At 40.9% G+C, this 25,178-nt stretch overlaps 1 protein-coding gene across 1 annotated transcript in view; it reads left to right on the top strand.

Annotated features, from left to right (window-relative positions):
• The window catches only part of GRM3 (glutamate metabotropic receptor 3), a 91,254-nt gene that overhangs the window by 59,645 nt on the left and 6,431 nt on the right, over nucleotides 1–25,178 (top strand). Inside the window, exons 3-4 of the mRNA XM_040644313.1 lie at nucleotides 7,059–8,125; nucleotides 18,526–18,700. Of these exons, the coding sequence (XP_040500247.1) occupies nucleotides 7,059–8,125; nucleotides 18,526–18,700 (1,242 nt within the window). The remainder of the gene's footprint in view (nucleotides 1–7,058; nucleotides 8,126–18,525; nucleotides 18,701–25,178) is intronic.

Genomic DNA, 25,178 nt, shown 5'->3' with positions numbered 1-25,178 from the left:
ACTTTTGTGTATTTTATGTATTCAAATGATCCAGACACTAGACCATACTTTGCTGCATATTTAACAAAACAAATTTAGTGCCAGGTAAATCAGTATTAAAAAACAAAATTTCAGGGCGCCTTGGTGGCTCAGTCGGTTAAGCGTCTGCCTTCAGCTCAGGTCATGATCCCAGGGTTCTGGGATCGAGCCCTGCATTGGGCTCCCTGCACAGCAGAGAACCTGCTTCTCCATCTCCCTCTGCTGCTCCCCCTGCTTGTTCTCCCTCTCTCTCTGTCAAATAAATTAAATATTTTTTAAAAACAACAAAATTTCACCAAAAACACTATTTGTTCACCACCCTCTTATCAAGAACTTGTTACAATATTTGCAAGATCATTTCTGTAAGTTACTTTGCAAGCTGTTGTGCCTGACCTTGTTCAATTATTCATGCTTTTTTAACTTCATAGTTTATTTTTATCAAAAAAAACCCCACATGCACATAATTTTTACATGAATTCAACTAGCTTATGAGAAAGAACAACTGTCTCTTGCTTCTGTCTTTTTCCAGCCACGTCCGTTCTCCATAGTTATTCACTTTGACTCTTTTGATAATGTCCTCCCTTCTATTTTCTCTCTCTTTCTGGAAATCTTGTTGATCGAATGTTGAAATTCCACAGAGCATTCTCTAGTTTTCCTGTTCTTTCTGCTTTCCTTCTCAGCATTTTTGTCAAACTTTGAGTTTTCTCAAATACACCTTTTCATCCTAATATTGAATTTCTAGTTCCGCTGTTTCATTTCCAGAAGCTCATGCTTGTTCTCTGATTGTTCCTTTTTAAGAAGATACTGCACCGAACTCATAGATGTGGCATCTTCTCTTGTCTCTCGGAGCACATTCGTGCTTTAAAGCCTTTGCTCTTGCTCCTTGTGCTGCCTCCGTGGACTTGAAATTTCTTTGTTCTGCTTGTCTCAGTCACTCAGGTTAGAAGTTTACTCAAGCGTAAAACTGGTTGTCGATTTCTGTTTTCCTTTTTTTATTATATTTTAAATAGGTAACACATTCACCTGCCTCAAAATGCAAAAAGTCTATGAAAGAATTGAATAAAAATTTCCCTCTCATCTTTGTCATACATCTGCTCTTTTCCGATTTCTTGCCCATTGGTAACCACTTTCTTGAGTATCCTTCCAGAGTTCCTTTATGCACATAATAAAAAAAAAGAGATTCTTCTATTTTTTCCATCTGCATAAAAGATAGCACATTCAATGTTATAGAATGTGTGCTGCCTTTTCTCACTTCTAACGGTGTCATTTAAAAATTTGTTATAGCTCCATAACGCGTGGCACACAGAACGAGTCATTTCTTTTCATAGCTATGTAGTATTCAGTGTTCTCATTATTGGTCATTTCCAATATTCTTCAATTATAAACAGTTCTGAAATAAATAACATTGTGAAAACATCATTTGACACCTATGCAAATATGTCTGTAGGATACATCCCACAACTTGGAGATGCTGGGCCAAAGTTACATGCATTCATAATTTGGAAAATCTGTCAGGTGGCCCATGCTGGAGGTACAGCAATTTCCCTGCCCACCAGCAGCGTGACGAGGCTTCTCTAGAGCCTCAGTAACAGAACAGGTGCACACATGCGGAAGAGATTTAATGTGTGCATGAGTTTTCTACTGCCTTTGGAACAAATTATCACAAACTTAATCACTTCAAGCAACATAAACTTATTATCTAACAGTTCTTGAGGTTAGATCCAAAATGGATCTAAAGTGAATTGCACCTTCGCATATTTTGTTAAGTGTATCCTGAGTTTTTTATTGTTTGATGTCATTTAAATGGAGTGGTTCTTTCCCTAATTATAAATTGTATATATAAGTTATTTATATTTTCCAATACATCTTAGCACATCTCCTAGTAATTCATTACAGCAACAGGAGCAATTGATTGTAACTACATGCTCAGTCCCCAAATGTGATAATCAGGAGAAATAAACACTTGCGACATTTGTCCCCTTGAGTGACAAGATTAATACATCTTATTGTGCCTGGAAGAGCATATTCTCACATTTTAATTTTTAAATATTTTTATTTTGAAATGCTAAATCATACAAAGAATACACTTAGTTCAATTTATGAAGTGAAACAATAAAATAATCATTCACAGAAACACTTCATCTGAACAAGAAACAGAATATAACAAAATGATAACCACCTCTGCACTCTTCCTGGGCCCATCCTTCTATACCCCTCCTTCTCACCTGATACTCATTATCCTGAATCTTGTCTTTATCATTCATTTGCTTTTTCTTAAAAGTTCATCATTTCCATATGTATCCCCAAATGGTATGTTTAGTTTAGTTCATCTCAGAAGTTTATAAAAGTAGAATCATAAAGTCTTCTCACACAATGTTGTTTCTAACATACATCCATCTTCTTTCCCATAGCTGTTGTTAGTTTTATTTCACAACAGTATGATATTGTGAATAATACACGAAATATTTTTTGGAAATTTTTTGGAAATTGAAATTGTTTCTACTTGTGTTTCCCTTTGCACTGTCCTAATACCATTCATCTACATGTTTCTGGTACACATGTGCAAGAATTTCTCTAGGGTATATGTATAAGGATGTGATTTCCAGGTAACAGATACACAAGCATTTAACTTTACTACCAAATTGCTGTGTATGGGTTCCTTTTGCTCTATATATTTTGATGTAAAATGTGTCAACTTTATGGAGTAAAAGTTAATGTGGTTTTGATGAAATGCATCATATAGTAAATATTTGGGGACCATCCAATCTCTAGAGCAACTATTCATCTCTACAGGTGTGGTAGGTAAGCAGCCATAGAAAATATGCTAACAAATGAGCATGGGCATGTTCTAATAAAACTTTATTTACAAAATAGGTAAGAGGCAGAATGTAGCCCATGGGCTATAGCTTGCCAACTCTTGCTCTACAGATACTCCAGTATAGGTATTTCATTTTTTAATAATTTTAATAGCAAATATATTAGCAAAAAAGAAATAGAGACAGATAAAACAGATATGACAAAATATTAACAATTAGTTAACTCTAGGTGATCCCAATTCTGTGGTGTCCATTGTACTTTTTTTTTTTATCATTTCGGTAGGTTTGTAATTTTTCAAAATAAAAAGGTAGGGAGGAAAAAACTGATGAAAATCTTAATATATTCCACCCATCTGCTTTAAAATAGCCTCATGAAAATAATAACATTCTGTAAAAGCAGGAGCTAAAGTCCTTATTTATGATTTTTAAAAATGTATTAACAGTCAACATTTTCCAACAAGTGAGAAAAAACATGGGAATTGAACTGTTGTTACTACAGTCTCAGGAGTAGGAATCACTATCAGAATTCCTAAGTTAACATCAAACTCAGTTTCTTTATTCTATGCTTAACAAATCATTAAAAATTTTAGAGACTCCTTTCATATATCAAAAATAAGTGAAACCTTGAATATTTTAACACATTTTACACCAAATGCAAGAACTTCAGATGTGTTATTAATTCTGTTAACCTCAACTAGGCAAACAGTCTCCCCCAATATCCAGTTGATGATATTAGATCATTTCCAGAAAAGATTTGTAAAAGCAATGTTTTCTATCTCTAGTGTTTATACTGTTAGCTCACAGGCCAACAGTCTTATCAGTAACACTTTCCAGCTCAGAACACACAAAGCAGTCATTTTTATCATCTGCCAAATATATTATTTTTAAAAACTTATATTTGTGAAAATAATGAAGAATTTAAATTAAGAATGTAAAATATATTTCTTTATGAATCTTTTACAGAATAATCTAACATCAAATGAACACTGGTGGAGAGTGATTGCATAGTTGAGAGTAAACAAATTAATAACACATCTGTGGTTGTTATACTTGATGTAAATTGTGTTAAAATATTCAATATTTCACTGATTTGTAACATGAGTGGAGTAACATACAAAAGGAGTCCCTAAAAATTTAGTGCATTTTTATAAGCACGACTAAACAAGGTTAGTTTTATATAACATAAGAATTCTGATACTGAGTCCTACTCCTAAAAATATAGTAATAAGTTTTTCAACTCCTATTTTTACTTGTCCTGACAGATATTAAAGCATAGTTGAAAGCTGTATCAATGGCGAATAGATCGTACCCCTGTGGAAAGAGATCAAGAGAAAAAACAAATACCGTAGAGTTAATTATCACACAGTTTCATATCTGCAAGTGCTACATATAAGTGGACAATGATCGTTTTATATTTTTATATTACTTTATTTGTAATTTTCATTTATAATTTGCAGATTAAGGAACGGAGTCAGAAAGGTTAATTTAGCTAACTATTAAAAGATAGAGATGAGAATCACATATAAACCATCCCAAACTGCCCTCATCTACCACAGCCCTCTGCCTCACTATGAGCTCAAAGCCACTTCACAACTAGAATACGGACACAACCAACGTATGTGATGGGGTCGTGGAATGTGGCAGAAAGTTAGGTAAAGGTTAGTTAGTAAAGTTGAAGTGGAAAAAAATAAAAGACCAAAACCCAGAAAAACAGTTGAATTGCAAGTGAGGTAACAAAATCATTAAGAGAAAAATCATAAATGAGGGATAAATTTGGCATATTGGACCACACTTGCTAACAGACTTCATATGTGGTCTGAAACATTACGGGAAACCACCCAATGCAGGCCTTCAGGGGCACCTATGAGCCCTAAGCAGGAGAGGGCTACTTGGTAAATCGTGAAGCTTTCTTTCACCAAGGACCCGAGTAACTCAATGAGGGACCCTTCTCCTTCATAAAGCATCTCACCCAGAAGGGTAAGATGTTTCCCTACTGGCTGGAACAACGTGAGCCCCAGAGAAGGTGGAATGGAGTTCAGGGAGAAGGCAACAAAGACAGAAAATCCCTGCCGAGTAAGAACACAGTGTCCTCCAAATTCCATTTTCTCCTCCTCCGGCAGGTTTGTAGCTGGGCACATTAGCTAAGCTACATTTCTTGGCCCCTCTTGACATTGGGTGTGGCTCCGGAACTGATTTCTACTGAACGCGATGTGAATGGAAACATGTGTCACTTCTAGGTTTACCCTTTTAAGCGGGGACACCTGCTTCACATTCTCTCCTTCCACTGGAGGGATACTGATGAGGAGGAGACCCCGCAAATCGGCACAGCCTCAAGATGAAAGGAACCTGGGTTCCCAAATCACCATGTGGAGGAGAGACACCCACCAGCCCAGCCCTTAAATGGCCTCATGAGGGAGAAGTAAACTTCCACTGTGTTGAGCTATTGAACGATTTGGGGTCTACTTACCGACACAGGCAAGCCTATCCTAACTAGTAGAGTCTGTCTATGCATCAGTAGCTATCAGCAACATTCTTCTTCTGCATCCAATGAAAGCATAAAAACAGACAGTGTGAAATAGTAGGCACACAAAAGAAAGCTGGTAGCATCAAAATGGGTGATCAGAGTGGCAGCAGTCATTGGCAAGAGAAACATGGTGGACAAACAGCTGGAAGACAGGAAACATAGATGCTCAGAGAGCTGGTCCTCCTGAAGCCTCGCAGCAAGCTGTGAGACAGAGAGGGGGTTTCTGACACTGTACAGTCAGGAACAAACTTCAGTGCACTGTCATCTGGCTTCCACGTACTGTTGGTGCCTCTAAGATATCTAGGTCACATGTGTTTATGCGAATAGGAGCATTCTACATAGAGCACGGGTAGGTTTCCATTTTTTCCCTTTTGAATCATCTGAACTGTTTAAAAGCATACCATATGCGGCCACTGTAGAAAACATTATGGAGGTTCCTTAAAAAATTACAAATAGAAATACTATATGATCCAGTTATTCCACTACTTGGGTATTTACCCAGAGAAAACAAAAACACTAATTTGAAAAGATGTATGAACCCCTATGTTTACCGCAGCATTATTTATTCACAGTAGCGAAGATATGGCAGCCACCTAAGTGTGCATTGATAGATGAATGGATAAGAAAGATGTGGGGTATTGGGGTTCATTGGTTTTACCATGTATATCCCAATGGAATATTTCTCAGCCACAAATAAATAAATAAATAAATAAATAAATAAATAAATGAGATTTTGCCATTTGTGACAACATTGATGACCTCAAAGGTATTATGCTACATGAAATAAGTCAGAAAAAGACAAATACCATATGATTCCACTTGTATATAGAATCTAAAACACAAAAAAGTTTTTAAAAAAGCAAAAACCAGACTCTTAAATACGGAGAACAAAATGGTGTTTGCAGATGGGAGGTGAGGGAGGGGATGGGGATTAAAGGTACAGAATGGGATTAAGAAGTATAAACTTCCATTATAAAGTGACTCATTCATGGAGGTATAAAGTACAGCATAGGAAACATAGTCAATAATACTATAATAACATTGTATGGTGACAGATGATGACTATAATTATCGCTGTGAGCACCGAGTACCGTAAAGAATTGCTGAACCATTATGTTGTACACCAGAAGCTAATATAACATTGTACATCAATTATACTTGTTTTAAAAAGTGGTTAAAAAAAGCAGCATACCGTACAATTGCAATGAAAACCTTTTTCTTCATTTTGAAAGAGAAAAATTCTTCCTATTAATCTTATATTTTCATGAAAACATTGAACATTTTGGTGTCTATACACCATAAATACGTTCATAAGGATGAAACACAAAGTTTTGCCCGGTTCCCATTGTGAACTCTTTGAGGGAATGAGTATTTGCACACCACAGAGACTGGGACCACGTTTGCCAGTTCCCTGTTACATAAGCAGCTCCTCCGAAGGCAGGCGCCGCACTGTGCTCATGATTTCCCCGAGCACTTGGCTCACAGGAGGTGCTTGGAAATGTTAAGTGAATGAATTCATAAATGCACGAGTACTCCAGTAGCTTTTAATGTGTAAAAGCAATGGTAGTCAATTATTTCAGCCTTGGAATCCCTATTTGCTATTTTTCTCAGTTTTGCTAGGACTAGGACATAAAGTAATTGATCTCACCTCAGATACTTAAACACTGTTCTTTTTTTTCCTTTCACTTTACATGTCACAGCTCCATTCAACCCAAATAAAGGTGTGGATAGCATTGTCAAGTTTGACACTTTCGGAGACGGAATGGGACGATACAACGTGTTCAATTTCCAGTACGTGGGTGGCAAGTACTCCTACTTGAAGGTTGGTCACTGGGCAGAAACCTTATCACTGGACGTTGACTCCATCCACTGGTCCCGGAACTCAGTCCCCACTTCCCAGTGCAGTGACCCCTGTGCTCCCAATGAGATGAAGAACATGCAACCAGGGGATGTCTGCTGCTGGATCTGTATCCCCTGTGAGCCCTATGAATACCTGGCTGACGAGTTTACCTGCATGGACTGCGGCCTCGGGCAGTGGCCCACGGCAGACCTGTCTGGCTGCTTTAACCTCCCCGAGGACTATATCAAGTGGGAAGACGCCTGGGCCATTGGGCCAGTGACCATCGCCTGCCTGGGCTTCCTGTGTACCTGCATAGTTGTGACTGTTTTTATCAAGCACAACAACACACCCCTGGTCAAAGCGTCAGGCCGGGAGCTCTGCTACATCCTGTTGTTTGGGGTCGGTCTGTCCTACTGCATGACGTTCTTCTTCATCGCGAGGCCATCACCAGTCATCTGTGCTCTGCGCCGACTAGGGCTGGGGACCTCCTTCGCAGTCTGTTACTCGGCCCTGCTGACCAAGACAAACTGCATCGCCCGCATCTTTGATGGGGTAAAGAATGGCGCTCAGAGGCCCAAATTCATCAGCCCGAGTTCTCAGGTTTTCATCTGCCTGGGTCTGATACTGGTGCAAATCCTGGTGGTGTCCGTGTGGCTGATCCTGGAGGCTCCGGGCACCCGGCGGTACACCCTCCCGGAGAAGCGAGAAACAGTCATCTTAAAATGCAATGTCAGAGATTCCAGCATGTTGATCTCCCTGACCTACGATGTGGTCCTGGTGATCTTATGCACTGTGTATGCCTTCAAAACTCGGAAGTGCCCAGAAAATTTCAACGAAGCCAAGTTCATTGGTTTTACCATGTACACCACATGCATCATCTGGCTGGCCTTCCTCCCTATATTTTACGTGACGTCAAGTGATTACAGAGTAAGTCTTTGAATGGTTTCTTCTTTTCCTTCTTCCCTTATCCTGCCAACATCTTGTTATGTAGGATTTAAAATAGACTTCTTTCATCACAGTTATTAGGTTGGTAACTGTAAATGCCATGATGAACCATCATATTATATATGAAAATTAATCCAATACGTTTTAAAAGCACTTAATTAGTGAGTACTATGTGCAAAGCATCATGCTAGGCACAGAAAGGAAAATAAACGTAAAAGACATGGTCATTCAAGCAATTTATAATCTAGTAGGAGAAAAATGTAACTCACGCACCCACCTAAAACTTTTAATTACATTTAGAAAGTGATTCACCAGAGGGTAAGGATTAAACCATTAAGAACCTAGTAAGAATACTTCAAATAAGACACAAAAGGACCTGGCTGCCACAGATTAATCTGTAAATTAAAAGAGACTTGCAACATTAAGCCAATATCAGATCTAAACACTTTCACCCAAGCTTCAAATAAGCATCATTACTTCTCTAAAACAGATTAAAACATAATGTTAATTTGTTATACTTGTTCTACAATTTTAGTTCCTGTAGATATATGCTGTATATATTTATTATATATACATACATATGTAAAATCCTTGAATTAGTTAAAAATATTACTGTATATATCCAAGTAACCTAATTAAGTCATTATTCATAAAGTCTTTAGTAATGCATAGTTCACATTTCTGGGAATAAGTATAATTATCATTTCTTCTGAAAGAAACAGTTCGTCATTCTATCATAATTTCTCAAATTGTTCAAATTTGAGACATCAGTTACTTTTGCATTTATATTTCTGATTTTAGTATCTTCCAAGGAGTGAGGATAAGAATTTTTTTCTCTTGAGGCAGCTGGTTTTATTCTCCATATTTCTTAAGTTGTCATAAAGTTTTCCAGAGGCATAAGGTTTCCTTGTTACACCATGATTTCACAAAGTAAAGTGCTTTTATAGGCTGTAACAGTCCCCACATCTTCTGTTTACCAGCAATTCCTATATTACCAAAATCTTGAATATTGCAGCTCAAAAAGAAGAGAAAGCTATTTAAAATATGGCCTCAAGAGACTAGCAAAGCTCAGTGTTTCTTGTCTTTTAAATGATTTGCAACCATGTGACTCAAACTACAGACTAAAGGAAGAGCAAGGAAAATAGAGAACTTAAGTTCAGGGTTGGGGTAATGATCTGGCACGCTACGACCACCTGTAAAACATTTTGAAAATGTGTCAGTAGAGAAAACATCAGAACTGAATCTGCAAGATCAGAGTTCATATCATATGAGCCACAAGGGAATTAGAACCATGACAGTGTGGGGATTAGGATGGGCAACTAGAGCTAACGTATTTTAATGCTGCCATCTCCATCCTTTGTCTACACGTACACATCCGTTCCTACAGATCTGGAAGGACTTCAGTTCTTAGGAAGCTAGCTTCAGCAGACATGATTTAGGGTATGGCGACTGAACCAATTACAATATTAATTATTTAACTCTGGATATATATGATTTGAAACTATTCTTTCTCCAAAAAGATAACAAGAAAATAGAGCAAGAAATACTACTGAGAATAAACAAATAGCATTATGAAGATTTAATTTTATTGAATGAATTAGCATTTACTTCTAAAAGACAAAAAATGACTTTTTTTCCTTTCACATGAGAGCAATATAGGAGATCCACCGACTCAATGGAATTAGGGGACGGTACCAGCAGTTTCACCACATGGCCTAAAGCAAACAGGGCGGAGGTTGCAGAGCATTTTCAGGTCCAAGCTAATTAAGGCATCCAAGCACAATGAAATCATCTGAGGCCTCACTCCTTGTAAATAATGCCAATCCTAACTTCGCAAAAGAAATGAGAAGGTAGAATGGAGTCTCCAACACATTGGTTTTCAAATTCGACTGTGCCATCAACTGGGTAGCTTTGGAAAAAAAAATATTGGTACCTGGAGCACAGCCCCAAAGATTCTCTTTTAATTGGCCTGAGCTGTGGCCTGGACATCTGGATTTTTCAAAGCTCCCCAAGTGACTAATTTGCAGCCAAGACTGAAAACCACTGCTCTAATGAATCACATGCTCTTATTGTCTCACAGATGTCTTCAGTTTGGCATGCGTTGTTTTGTAATTCTTTGAAATATTTGTCAAAATCAGAAAATTGAGGAATTTTATAGAAATATCCAGATTCTTGGTTCCTCTTAACAAAGTAAAACATGTGGACTCAAATTCTTACATGCAACATTGAGCCAGACCTTAGAGTTTATGCCTCTAGACAGAGCACACAACTACCAATCCCTGAATGCTCACAATTGGCTCCCTTCACTTATGCATATGCATGAACCTATAAGCATTTGAACTTGAGACCACTGTTCTAGAAGTTCCAGAACAAGAATGAGATTTAAAATTTCCCAGCGGGAGACCAGGTGGTTCAGATAGAATGAGCAGTATTAACAAAGTACCCAACCATTTCCAGGCAGCTAGTAGGAGTTTGGCAATCAAACAGTCAACAAGGTATATGACTCAGTGCTTTGCCACCCATTGTGAATTATAAATAAATATAAAGCTCTACTCTAGTCTTCAAAAAGCTCATATCCCAGATGGGAAAAAATTAACAAGCATGAAAGAATTCAAGATTAACACAGAAGAGTTTATAATTAAATTGGTGATACAAGCTCTTAAATGCCTACTGGTTTGAAAAAAAGAGTTGGATCAGTAAGAATGGTCTTTCCAGGAATACTCCTTCAAGCAGGAGGAGTTCGCACTGTACCTTGGTAGGAAAGTGCAGTTACAGAGCTTAGAGAATACAGGGCATATAGGGATATTCTTGAGGCAAGACAGGAATGAACCAAGCAGAACACAGAATACTGGTTTTACTCAAGTAGAAAATGGGTTGTGGGGAGGAGTCTAGTGAGAAACTAAAGGGAATTGGCCACTTGGTCAGATTTTAACAGTCAGAGGAATTCATTTAAATAATGAATTTGAATAATCATTTAAATAATGAGTAAGAGTTCTGAGGTCCTGCTATTTTTAAATTTTTATTTTCTTTTGGTTGGTTTTTGGCTCAGGCAAAAAGTGACATGATGAAAAGTAAGAAGGAAAGATAGGAATTAACTCTTACTGATCAGCTCTCAACCTTATGCTAGATACTTTGCATATGTGAGTTCACTTATCCTCATTAGCACCTGAAAGGCAAATGTTTGTATCCCTGTGAGTAAACAAACTTGGAGAATTAACTTCCCAGGTGGCACAGTTAAGAAATAATAGGACAAGTTTTTCCTACGCAAATCCATGCCTTTCCTATGACACCACAAACTTATCTATCCTTAATATGGCAGATGGGTTTGAAAGAATGGAGCCTAGAAAAAGCAAAACTAATTGAAGCAATTACAAGCATCCAAGACCCAGCAAGCAAGAACCTGAGTAAGAATCCAAAAATTCAAAGATCTTTGAGAAATATCCAGGCCATCTACTTCTGTATCACAAGATAGTGAAAGAATCAAACACTGAGTCATCAGGGATCCAATCATAGTTTAAATGGTACAAATAAAAACCAGGTCATGTTTGGATGGAAAGTTATCCATAAAGGATTTAATAGTAATTACTGAGTGTTTGTTCATTCATGTCTTCCAAAAATATGTGAGCACTTACTATGGGCCTTGCAGATATAGCTATCAACACAGACACACCTTTTATAACTTTTATGACTTACAGGCTAGTGGGAGTGAGGGGAGGATAGGGAGGGAGAGGAAATAATGAATGCATGAAAATGCAGGGCAATTCATGCGGTGGTGTAAGGGCTGTGGCGGAAGGAAAGGGGGGTGATAGCCCTACAGAGCTCGTCAAGCTCTAGTGTACAGAGGGCTCATCTGGGTCCTGGCTAGACTAAAGATTCTGATCCAGTAAGAAAAGAGGTGGCCGCAGCTTCTGGGTTCCTGGCAAGCTCACAGGTAGCAGAGATGCTTCTAGACTCTGAGCATCTGGATGATGGATTTTATAGGGTGTGGCACAGGTGAGGCACTTTGCCTACAATAGGCAGAGCCTTTGGAGGTGACTGGAATTTTGACAAGGTTCAAATACTTACAAAGACATTCCAATGTACCCATGTTGACTATTTTGAAGATTTTAAAAAAAATAGATCTCAAATTCCTTCAAAACACATCTGTCACCCCTGCTAGTGTCTATTTCCTAATACTCTACTGAAGGATGGGAAGGAGCTAGCCGTGGGAATTCTATGTGCTAGTCAAAAGAAACAGCAAGTATGAACACCCCTAGGCAAAAAAAAAAAAAAAAAGTCTTAGAAAAGAAAGGTATATATGGCTAGAGTTTAATGAGTAGATGGAAGAGTGATTTTATATGCAAGGTGGGCAGGGAAGCTAAATCATGTAGGACTTTACAGGCCATAGCAGAAAGTTTAGATTTCGGTCTATATGGAAAAAGAAACCATTGAAAGGTTTTAAGCAGAGGAGTTTAATTATCTCACATTTTATGATCTCACATGATCTAGGCAAAAAAAAAAATCAAGTTGCTGAAGACACAGACTTAAAGGCAAAGGCAGGAGTGGGGAGACTGGTTAGGTGGCTGTGGTAGGTGTTCCAATCACATGGTAGAATATTAACAATGGAAATGGATTTTTATCCATTGTCAAGGATTTTTATCCACCTTGCAATCTAACAGGTTAAACTGCCATGGTTTCCAGGGTGCTGGCGGAAGACACGAGACTCCTGATTCAGAGACAAAGGACTCTTATTACTCACAGCCACTGCTGTAGCCAGAGTGCAGCATTTATATGGGTGCCCCAGGCCCCCGTTTCACTAGGCAATGCGAAGTGGGCTCGCTGACCGTTGTATAAGCAGTCCTCAATACAGGATCGGTGTCTGCCTTAAGACTGATTATGTCCTATCACAGCACTGTTACTGACTCTATCCTTATTTAAAATGTTGGTAGTGTGTTCATCATAGGTATTTTTTAATTATTTATTTATTTGAGAGAGAGAGAGAATGCGTGGGGGGGGGAGGGACAGAGGGAGAGGGACAAAATCTTAAGCAGACTCCCTGCTGAGCTTGGAGCCTGATGCAAAGATCAATCTCAGGACCCTGAGATCATGACCTGAGCCAAATCCAACAGTCAGATGCTTAACCGACTGAGCTACCCAGGCAGCCCCATCATAGTTTTTAGCATTCATTTTTATTCTTAAAAAACACTGCAAGAAAACATTATTTCTCTTAATTATGGAGTTTTTGATGCCCCCTTAAATCTGCATCTCAAGCAAGTGCCTCACTTGCCTCCTTGTGGGCCGAGCCCTGCCTTCCCCCTAGCGGGTCTGGGGAGAATGGTGAGTTGGTTGTCTATAACCAAGAGAGCATAAAAATTTGAGGTTTTCCCTCCCAGAAGTTTCCCAGGATCTCATGTGTATGGGACTTCAGTCACCCTTGGGGATGGGGAGATTTTGGTCCTATCCATAAGTATCTCTCTCCTTAAAGCAGCTAAAACCAGGGTGAAGGGTAAAGGAGGAATCAGGCAGCACAGAGGAAGAGAATAACTCCGTGGTAGTTAGTAAGGCACACTAGCTTTCAGTTTTAAGCATGCAGCAGCTACTCTTGGCTCAACCGAACAAAGGTCCAGTGTTTCTGAACCCCCCAAATCCTAAATGGCATGGCAAGATCATCATTACTGTCACTTCATTTCAACTTTGGGAACTCCCTGACTCAGAAGCCAGAAGCAGATAACTTTCTGCCTGGGGCAAGTGGTTTGTACACTTAGGCTAACACAGTCTTGACCAGCACAGCAGTGACTTTTTTTAAAAAGTCCATCTTAATCCAGGGCATGTGCTGTCTCATCGTGATAACATCTCTTAGAGTCTTGCCCGGTTTTAACATAAGGGCCAGGAAGCTTTCCGGTGCTGCTGCCAATCACAAGAATTTATCTAGATTTCTTTGTGTCACTTTCACTCATTCTTGAGTGCGGCCCCTTTGTCAGCATTTTAAACCCAATCCAAGTCAATAAGAACCCAAATACTAATCAGCGCCTCATCTATGATTTTCCAGAGCATTTTTCTGTCTCAGGGAAATCCTGCAGAGACAGCCAAAGCTCCTTTTTTGCTGCCAGGTTTTGCTACAAAAAACTGAGAGACCTTGTCATCTTGGAATGGATCTAAATTTGGCATGAGAGACTATGGCGAGGGATGAGCCCTAGCAGGGCCCAGCTGTTGCCATTCTTCTTTAGCAAGGGTTTACGCACCCGGCCCCCTCAGTTTCCAGGAGAATCAGCCAAAGTGCAGATGATTCACCTGGTGTCGGCCTTCTCTGAAGGTCCCTCCTTTCATGCTCAATATCGGTGCATGTCTCGGCAACTTTCATGTGATAGGGAGTCGAACTTTCTGCCCACCCAGGACCTGGATCAGATTCGGGAGGGAATCCACCCCACCCCCTAGAGGAGAGTTAGCAACAATTACAGCACTGGTCCAGCAGCTCTGGACCTACTTCCCGTCACTCAGCCCTTAGCCCCTCCTCAGATCCACCTCATCATTAATAGGGAGTAATGTGGAGCACCGTTACTGCCTGGTTGGCCATAGAATTTGGTCAACATGCTTGCTACTGATTCCCACGGACTTCTCTCAGATTTTGTTATTCAGCCCCGTAGGCCCTCAGACTTCCTCTTTGAGAAAGCCATTCCGATCTCATTGCCAAAACTGTCAAAGACTGTATCATCTGAGATCTGACTCTACTTAGAAGGTAACACGTTAGCTTACCAGGGTTTTGTTGGTGCTGACGAAAAAGACTTTATGACTCAAAGCAATAGCTGCAGCCAGAGGGCCAGCGTTGGCTCTGGTTCCCTGAGTCCACTGCCCATGGGCTGTGTAGAGTGGGCCACGTGACCACCGTGCAGACAGTGGCAGCATTACAGGGCAGGGACTGTGAGCTTAGGGAACCTGAACCTTTCGTAATGGATGATATGCTGGCTCTTTGCTCCACAAATAGGCACTATCTCTGTCTTCTAAGTCTCTTTGCTATAGTCATATCTGAAAAGAAAGTCCAGAAGAAAGGCAGTCAGGGCTTGTGCTTGAAAGACATGTTAGAAACACAAGACACCATATAGAATTATCTTCCAAAAGAACAAACAGAACTTGCTATTGGACTGGATGTGTGGGTGTAAGAGAAAAGGCAAAACCAAGGATGACTGCCAGGTTTGGGGCTTGCACAATCAGGTGGGAGTTGATGTCACTTACTCAAGTGGAGACCCTGGGGGAAGGGATCAGTTTTGCTCACATATCCCAATATGCCTACTATAAATCCAAGACAATATGCCAAGATAGCAGTTGAACATGTGTCTGGAAGCCCAGAAGACAGGTTGGAACTAGTAATACATATCTGAACAACATCAACATAGGAGATATTTAAGCCATGGAACTCGATGAGATGATGAAGAAACAAGAATCCAAACTGAGGTCTGGGACACCCCCCAACACTTAAAGATCAGGGAGAAGTGAAAAAGCCACCAAAGAAAACTAAGACAAGGAACTTTCAGTGAGGGAAGGATGTCTAGGAAGCCAAAAAGAAGGCAGTAATTAACCACGTCAAATGGTGCTGGGAGTTTGTGGAAAATGAAAGCAGAGCAGCGTGGACTCAAAGAGGTAGAACAAAGAATTACAGATACATACAGACTCAGGGGTGTGACTTATTAAAGGAACTGGACAAGTGAGTTCATGAGGCTACTACTTGGGCTTTGTAAAGAAAACTAAAAGGTATCAAATTAAAACAAATAGATTAAATAATAAGCTGCATACGCGATGACTAACACGCATCTTTAGTTCTGACGCCCATTGCCCCTGTAGTATTTGGCGGGAGTAATGATCCCCTGGCCCTGGATGGAAATTCCGGTGCGCACATTCAAATCCTGAGCGTTCGCTGTATGTGAGGCCCCATTCTGGTGCTGGGATAGAGCGATGAATGAAAGCGCTCACGACCTTGGTAGGCCCATGAATGTGTGCTCTTAGGTGATATGGTCCCACAGTCATTTTCCGTGGAAAACAGTCTCTATTAGGAAATTAAAGTGCCTAGTCCTGGGTAATTCTCAAAACCATACCTTGACTTAACATCAATCCTCATTTTCTCCCAGAGGCTGAGAGCCTGGAGTGCCTGACTTTTCTTTCCCCCTTGCTCACACTCCCCAGTCCACCAGTTGCTGTTTCCCTCTCAGCCCTGGTTAAAAAGTAATAAGGAAGAAGCAGGACAGTTTTTACATAACTTGGTGGTTTTATGATCTCCATGATGTTTGTTAAACACGCATCCTTAGCATACCTGGAAGGTGATTAAAGGTTGTTTTCATGCCATCTTCAGAACTTTCCAGCTGCTTTCTTTTCTCCTGCTGGTCCTTGAGTGAGCTGGCTGGCAAATCCTATTCTTCTAAGTTGTCCCTTGTGACTCCATGCTCAGTCCCAGGGCACCCAGCTATCCTTCGCCAGCGGCATCTTTCTAGGAAGGACTCCAAGCTCCTCCACATGGGCCCAAGACTACCCATGATGGCTCTTTCTCATGTGGTCCATCTTGTCCATGAATGGCCTCATGTAGCCTTTGTTTGATAAATTGTTACAGTAAAGAACAGCCTCCGTACAGTAGCAAGCTCTGCCAAGAGAGTAATTAGCCTCTTCTCACCTTCTAGATTTCCAAGACAGGAATCAGGCTCCAGGCCAGAGCATCCTCCTCCCGCAGAAAAACCTCACACCTTCTGTGAATGGCCATAGTGAAACTCTCCTCTCTAGGCCTTTAGTGAGGAAATAAGCAAAACCTTCCTTCAGGGAGGAAGGGTCTACGACTCACAGCACAGCTTTTCCAACATAGCCCCCTCATTAAAGCCTCTCCTGTCCTTGTAATGTCTTCCAGTGTGGGAAGCTTCACCATGAAAGACATGTTTTTAGGAAAGGTTTCCTTGAAAACTGGCACATTCGAACTTGCCTTACCCTCACTATAATATCTGATCTCTTTCCTGTTGGCTCCACAGTCAAAGCTGAGGATGGAGGAGTACGGTTGTAAAGGAAGAAAACAGTTCTGATATTGTTTATCTATGTAAAAATAAAAAACAAACTAAGCCAGAAATTGGACTTGCTATAAATAACACAGTTATGATTTATCAAGGCTTTTACATCATGAAATGAGATAGTAGACTCTTTTCTGAGCAGTTAACAAAAGGGAAAGGAGCCTGCAATGCGGGGCCAAGTTGGACAGTTAAAACGGACAAGAGGTTTAAAATAGACAGGACAGATTGTGCTTTTAGCATGTGAAGTAAACCCAGAGTCTGAAGAATTACGCTACAAGTATAACCTGATTTTTTTTTTTTAGTCAAAAACAGAACACAGCCTCCTAACGTTATGTGGCTTTTCCAGTTAATTGTTCAGTCTTCAGCTTTCTTTGATGAGAGAAGAAGGTCAGACACTTTAGTGCATGAGAGATTATGCTATCTGGTAATAACATTGCCTGGAGAAAGAGGACAAAGAAATCTAAAATTACGCTAGGATTTACCATAGGTACTCTGAGTAGACACTGATAGAAGAAGTAATTAATTTCCATTTTCAGTACCGAAAGCAATAAAATATGTAGAAGCTAATTTAGGATTTTCTAGAGAATGTATGGGAGCTGAAGTTAGGACAGTTGATGAGATCAGTGAAGCTGAAGAGTGAAAGCAAACAAATGAAAAAAGATATGATAAAACCTAGTTCTCAGGTGTATTTTCAGGGACAACAAAGAGGAAGTGAAATTCCTCTGTCAAGAACAGGTATATGGAAGCCTAGAGAACAAAACAATTGAACAGTGCATACCTGAGGTATCAAAATTCCAGAGAGGTGCCAATGAAATAAAGACACGTACCCCAGAAGAAAGGTGACAGTGTTCCCTGATTTCGAGTAGGGGAACCAATGGCTGATAGGCAGAATTCCCAGCAAAAAAGAGAGACGGAGAAAAATGTAAAGGCCCCAATTTGTTCATGATTACAGTAAACCTTAAACAAGCCAAGCTGATTGACTGAAAACATCAGCAATCCGGTCACTTCACCACTGAATATTGATATTGATATTTTACTATTTAGGATTCTGACTTAGGTGGTTCTGCAGAAACGTCTTTCTACAAATAGAAGAAAACAAACAGAAAATCCATGTAAAGTCTTGGCAAGCATTCAGGAGCACCCGACACACGTGTGTTTGCTTACAAATCTTCAGTGATGTTTCCATGAACCTCCCAAGCTCAGAAGATCTCATTTAATTATTATATTAGTTTGGTTATACTAACAATAGAATTGTGGGTGATTTGGGTTTTGTTTTGTTTTTTTCTCAGTTTGGTCTTTTTTCAGTGCTCTTTTTAGTAGGCCACATGATTGAATTTACAGCCGGGCATTTAACTTTTCTCGTAGGTGCAGACAACAACCATGTGCATCTCCGTTAGCCTAAGCGGCTTTGTGGTCCTGGGCTGTCTGTTTGCACCCAAGGTGCACATCATCCTGTTCCAGCCCCAGAAGAATGTGGTCACACACAGACTGCACCTCAACAGGTTCAGTGTCAGCGGAACTGGGACCACGTATTCTCAGTGTAAGTATGGAACTTGGTGCTGACCCGGCCACGAACAGCACCGGAGTGGGGAGCAGGATCAGAGGGGAAGCCATGGAATAGACAGGCAAGGACAACAAGTGTCCGTCCCCGTGAACAATCTCAATTCACTCTAAGTCCTGGTTCAACCCCTGCATGTCAGGTGCCATGCTCGGTGCTAGGGAGACAGAGGTCACTGGACGAGTCATTCTGGGTTGGCAGTGCATACAGTTTAGCAGGGTAGACAAACATTAAATTCGCAGCAGCCGTTAAGGTATCTGGCCATGCCTGGGAGTCAGAGCACCTACTCCCTAGTCCTGACTCTGCACTCAATTCAGGAGGTAACCGTGAGCACCTCACTTTACTATTCACGGCCTTACTTCACTCATTGGCCTAGAGGGTTGGACTACCGGTGCTCTGTAAAGGATGTTCTATGTCACAGAGAAGATGAAGGTGCTTCATGAAAAATTAAAAAGGAAAGACGACTAAGATGGAAAATGGCACATCCTAAATACCCCGTTGGAAGTTCAAAGTGCCTCCTTGAACGTGAGCATTTAGTCTTAAGAATCCCTACAGCAAGCTAACCTGTTTACCTGTTATTTACAGTTTCTTAAATGTAGTCGACCACAGTTACGCCAGCTAATGTGTTCCCATGGAACACACCTGGAAAAATGCTGGCATACATCTCCTTCCTGCTTCAGTGACACAATGCTTTTCAGCTGCGAGCCAGCTGAGAAACAGTGTCAAGTGCAGGACAACAGAGGAACCCCCCCAGTCCACAGCGGTCTCTCCTGCTGGCCTGCAAATATCTGAAACACTACCCTTAGCGAATCATTCATTTAATTCTTAGGCACAATGTACCTAAAAGGGACGGACAGCCTTTGAAGCCATTTTCAGCATCTCTGTGGTATGAAGCAGGAGAAATTCACTGACAGAAGGGTGAGGGGGGAGGAGGGGCGAAGCCACGGGAGGGGGAAGGAAGACTGGAGTGACAGAGACAAATGACTACTTCACCAGTTTGCCTCGAGTCGATCAGAAAGGATGCCTCAAAATAGCTCAGCATCACAGAGTGAGCAATCACATTAGTGCCCCAGTTTCTGCAACAAAGTATGAAATGTAACATGGCTGCCCTTCCCCCAGCAAACAAAGGCAAGCCTGCCGGCTGGAAGCAAACATGCAGGACTGCACTGTATCTGCCACTCCCGGGTGGAGATAGGGATGTGACTGTCTTTCCAGCCGCAATTGCCAGGTGTCCCCAGGGCTGAGTCCCAGGACATGGTAAAACTTGTAAAATAATTTTCCCTGGACCTTAGAAAAACCTGCTTATTTCTTGAGCAAACAAATCTCTTTTCTAGAGCCTGACTGTAACAGCTAACTAGTCCAGACAAGAACTGGCAATAACAAAGAAAAACAGCAGGGATAAGAGCAGCGAACAGGAACTAGCCTCAATTGAGTATTTCCATCTGCCGGGCATGGTGCTCAAGGTTACACACACGTGTGCATGTGTGCTGTATCTTATTCAATGCACACAATGCCGGACATCAAGAAACCGTCATCCCGCATATTGAAAGTGGCCGAACCAGGATTTAGAGTCAGTTTGTCTGGTTTCAAAGGCAGTGCATCAAACTACTGTATGATGCCAATTCACTCGTCCTGCAAGCTGGGAAAGTTCCCAGGAAGTCAGGTCCCAGGTAGGCTTTACCGGGAGAACAATAGGAAAGTTACCCCAGGCTGTGCTGCAAGATTTACTTCCAAGCAAAAGTCGTTTTGTTCTCAGAGTTCAGAGTTCCTGGTTGTTATTGAAGCAATTTAACAAAGTCCCTAAATCTTCCACAGACATTGATACATGCAAACCTCAGTAATTTTGAAGTGGCATCATTTCCTAATGTATATATACTAGGAATTAATACATTCTTCAAGGAATAACAAGGGCACCTGACCCAAACGAGTCTCTCTTCAGAATTTCAAAAATATCCATTTACACAAAAATAATGTATTTTGATCCCAATGTACCTCCGTACGCTTCCCCGCTTCCCGTCAGAATGCTGATCTGCTAGCGGCCTAATTAATACTTCAAAGTCAGCATCCACCCAGCCCAACGTTTTAGAACAATTTTGTTACTCGATGAAATTTTAAGTAAATGTTTTTCTTCAAAAAAGATCTCATTTTTAAAATAGTTTTTCCTCTAATCTATATTAATGAAGTGGTATTAAAATAATAAGGTGAAGAAGTATTCATGTGATACCTCTAGGCATTTCAAAGTATAGAAGTAACAAATACATTAATCCATTATTTGTAATTCTTTATCTTTTATTCAAAATAGCTTTACTTGTGGGCTCATTTTATTCCATGGGTACTAGACATGACAAGTTCCATTTCACAGATGAGAAGATACAGGAGGTACTCCTTAAAGATATACGATGATTCAAGAATCGACACTGGGTTTCCTGACCTGTGATTAATATCCTACCCATTTTAATAAATTGGAACTACAGTCATGGAATTCACTATTCATTAAATGCTTGAGTATCCTCAATGCAACCGAAATTTCTAAGCACCTGTGTACGTAGTGGTGAAAAGGACAGACACCCTGGTCCCATGAAACTCAGTGTATAGACCAGTGTCGTCCATATTGTTGTGTGTAACCCATGAATGGGTCATGAAATTTATGCAGTATGTTTGGCCAGCATTTTTCAGAAGAAAATAGAATAAAATATATTAGAGAGCATTGTATGTAATGAGGGTAAGTAGGATTTCATGAAGTTTGCTCCAGAGGTGACATGTATATATACAAGGTCCAGGTAAAATGTTTATTACTGTGAATTGCAACCAAAGAAGTTTGAAAGACACTGGTCTAGGGGATCTAGTTTATGGATGACCATGCCACTGACCCACTGTGGTGACAATTTAAGCAACCTGTTTAATTTCCAATGCCTGTTTCCCCCATTATATATTCAGCTCAATTTATATTCATTTCCCTCCTAAATAGCAGGAAGTACATGGTTTTATAAATCAAGAAATATCCTTAAATTGCTCTGAGTTCATTAGGTAAAGCATACGTTTACCTAGTTGGCACATAATTTATGTTCTGGTAAGTATTATGCAGGCATTTTATTGTATTGAGTTATTGTTACCAATTTGCTGCTGGTTTTCTAATTTAATCCCTCCAGATGTAAAAACAACAACTCCGTGTGTTGATGAGAATAAGTTAGTGTAGCAACAGGGTTAATCCCACAACACACACATACACCTAGTTAGCTATTCCCATGTAGCAAATGTCCCCAAATTTTTGTGGCTTCCAAACAATAGCCCTTTAAAAAAATAAAAATAAAAACAAACCACAATAACCCTTTTATCATCTCATGATTTGGTGGGCCTGGAATTCAGGCAGGGCTTGGCTGAGCTGTTCACCTGCTCTGTGAGGCCTGGACTGGGTCCTTCTGTGGTTTCAGCTGGGGCTGAGCTGATCTGGAGGCCCACAGTAGCTATACTCTTAGACTTGGCAGCTGGGCAGGATGCCTCATCACATGGAATCGTAGAGAGGATGAGAAAGCCTGTCCACATTTGAAGGAAGGGACACAGATCCCCCACCTCTGAAAGAACTTGTGGCCATTTTTATTATGACACACCCATCCAATCCTTACTCCACTACTGCAGTTTTATCAGGAATCACAAAGACCGGACACAGGCAATCCTGTTAATGCCAAGAAGCTACCCGGGCCAGAAGGTGCAGCCAAATCCATCCCCACTTCATTCGCAGGCGAGAGTAGCAGAAATACTGCAGCGCTTAGGAGCCTGGGTGAGCCACCTGACGGCAGCCAAGGTGGCTGATAGCAGAAAAAGTAATAGTATTGGATTTTAAAAGCTGAGCAATTGCTCCAGAAAGATGGAAAAGCATAACCAAACTTAGAAGCAGGCATGGAAGAAATGACGTGGTTAGGGACATCTTGGAAAACTCATGTTCTACAAAATGTTTATATCCTGCTAAGTGAAAAAGAGCATAATTTTAGTTGGATCTGATTATCTATACACAGTGGGAGTCAAAATAATAAAAATGAAGGGAACATTAATTTTTCTCTGTTAAGTACACCCATAGGCCAATGGCTCCCAATATCTGTGTACCAAAAAGACAAAGGAAAAAAACCCTCTTTGAAATGGTGTTCCCAGGCCCCACCCAGAGATATGCTGAGTCATATGGTCTGGGTCAAAAGCAATCTGGTTTGTAACAGATGCTCCAGCTGGTTCAATGGAAGTGGCCCAAGGAAAATATTTTGAGAGCCCCAGCCTAAACCATGCTGCCTGCTTCATCTCCTATTATTAGTGCAGAGCAGGGAGAGCCTCTGAGAGGACCCTCGCGGAGGAAGCAGGCACTGAGATCGGAGGGGAAGACGTGCTCTGAACTCCCATCCTCTGCCCCGTGATGCCCACGGCCACAGCCCTGTGCAGCTACTATTCCCCCAGCTCTCTCTGGAACCCTCCAGAGAAGGCATGTCTGGCACAGAAGTACCTGTCCACACAAGACAGTTACTGAAACTGGGAATATTCCTTCTAATAGCAGTTAACTCAGAGACCCTAAAAATCCTAAATTCATACTTATAATGCTGCTTCTACACCCACACACATAAGCAAACATTCTTCATGTTTGAATGAGAAGGAAGAGACCATTCTTTATTTTGTTCAGCTTTGGAAGCAAAAGGGCTTCCTAGAGCCGGTTCCCAAAGACAGGCAATCAAGCACGCACGCTGCGAGTGTAAGTCGAGCTGCAAAATCTTGAAGGAGACAAGCGGGATGTACACGTGAAGTTATGCAGCATAAAACCCTAGGGGACCCATGCAGGTCAGAATGTTGTTGACACTAATATGAGCTCGTATCAGCCCAGAGTGGGGAGAGAGAGGTGAGAAATGGGGGGTACCCAATCGTCCTCGGAGCCATTCTGCATCCAGACTTGGTTCTCTGGGGGAGGGGGTGTGCTTCTCTTGCTCATGATCGTTCAGATGTATGTACGCCATTATCATTAAGAACAGTCAAGAGGCTTCTGCTAACTAATGATGCTCAGATTTGGGTCCCGGAGGAGCCGCTGGCATATGGAGATTGATTTCTTCTGCCAAAACCTTTTTCAGAAAGTCACTTGTCTAGGTGGTGAAGTGTGGACGTCTTCATTAATAGAATTATTCTTTATTACAAAGGCTTTTCACGTTATAAGGAGCAGGGGTATAAAAAGATCAAGTGAACAGTCTTTCAGAGTCATGCTATAATTTTCCAGAGCTGCAGCAACTGAAAGCAAGCATATGAGGACCAGACTTTGCATTTACCAATGGCCAAGCCTTTGAAGATACCCCAGTTAAAAGGGGGCAAGCCATTGCTCAAGTCTGAATATGACTTTATAAAAGGAAAAAAAAGGCACAGAATGCCCAAGTTTCTTCTTGACAGTGCAAGTCCAGAAAATCAGCATAATATGCCTACACTTGACAGTCGAGGGAGTCCCATAATGACACTGTGTACTAGACCGGCCAGGCAAATTAGCAAGTTATTTGGCAACGCAGTCTGAATTGATGGTCTTCTCTGCCACAGGCGTAAGTATATTATACACATAAATCCTGGCTGGCCAATCCAGGAGGAGCCTAGAGTATTCAGCAAGCTATGCCATCTGCTGCTTCCAGGCAGAATGGACCTAGTACGTCCACATCAGAGAGATGCCAATCCATTTTCCCTTTGGAAGGGAAAGTCATAGGATGCCTGAGAACCTCATTCCGTCCTCTTGCACCCCTTCCTCCTTGAGGGTGGGAGAAGAGAGAGGCCCTGGTTCTCATAGGTAACCCTACATGTATTAGGGAATAGATGTTCACACTTCCCCTTTCTTCTACATAACATTTCCATTGTATTTGTCTCACAACTGCCTTTCTGCAACCCTTTAATCATTTTCTCTTTATCTCTAATATTTCACTAGGTTTTCCCCTAAGCAAATATAGCCTACCTTTTTTTTTTTAAGATTTTTATTTATTTATTTGACAGAGAGAGAGTGAACACAAGCAGGGAGAATGGGAGAGGGAGAAGCAGGGAGGCCGATGTGGGACTTGATCCCAGGACCCTGGGCTCAGGGCCTGAGCCAAAGGCAGACGCCAAACTCACTGAGCTACCCAGGTGCCACAGCCTACCTTCTTTAATAACAGTGACCAAAGGGACTCGAGCTGGAAGAGAATGCTAAGGATCATTTACTCTTAATGACCATATTTCGGGATGGGCAAACCAGAGCCCTCTTTGTTAGACACTTTAAGGAATTTGATAAGTGAAGTCACAGATAAAACTCTCAAAAGTGGCTATGTGGCTCTTCTGGCCTCTCTGGATTTTCTGCCTCAGCTCAAAGTGTATCTCAGAGATTACTCTGACAGCGAGAATCTTAGCATCTGCAAATTCAATGATTTCTTTTTTAAATTAGAAGGCTTCTCTTCAATGCCACACATGACAGCATCTTGTTCTACTG

This window comes from Ursus maritimus, unplaced genomic scaffold, assembly GCF_017311325.1.
Source record: "Ursus maritimus isolate PB19 unplaced genomic scaffold, ASM1731132v1 scaffold_3, whole genome shotgun sequence".
NCBI classification, from domain to species: Eukaryota; Metazoa; Chordata; class Mammalia; order Carnivora; family Ursidae; genus Ursus; species Ursus maritimus.
This window is presented reverse-complemented; position numbering and strand designations above follow the sequence as displayed.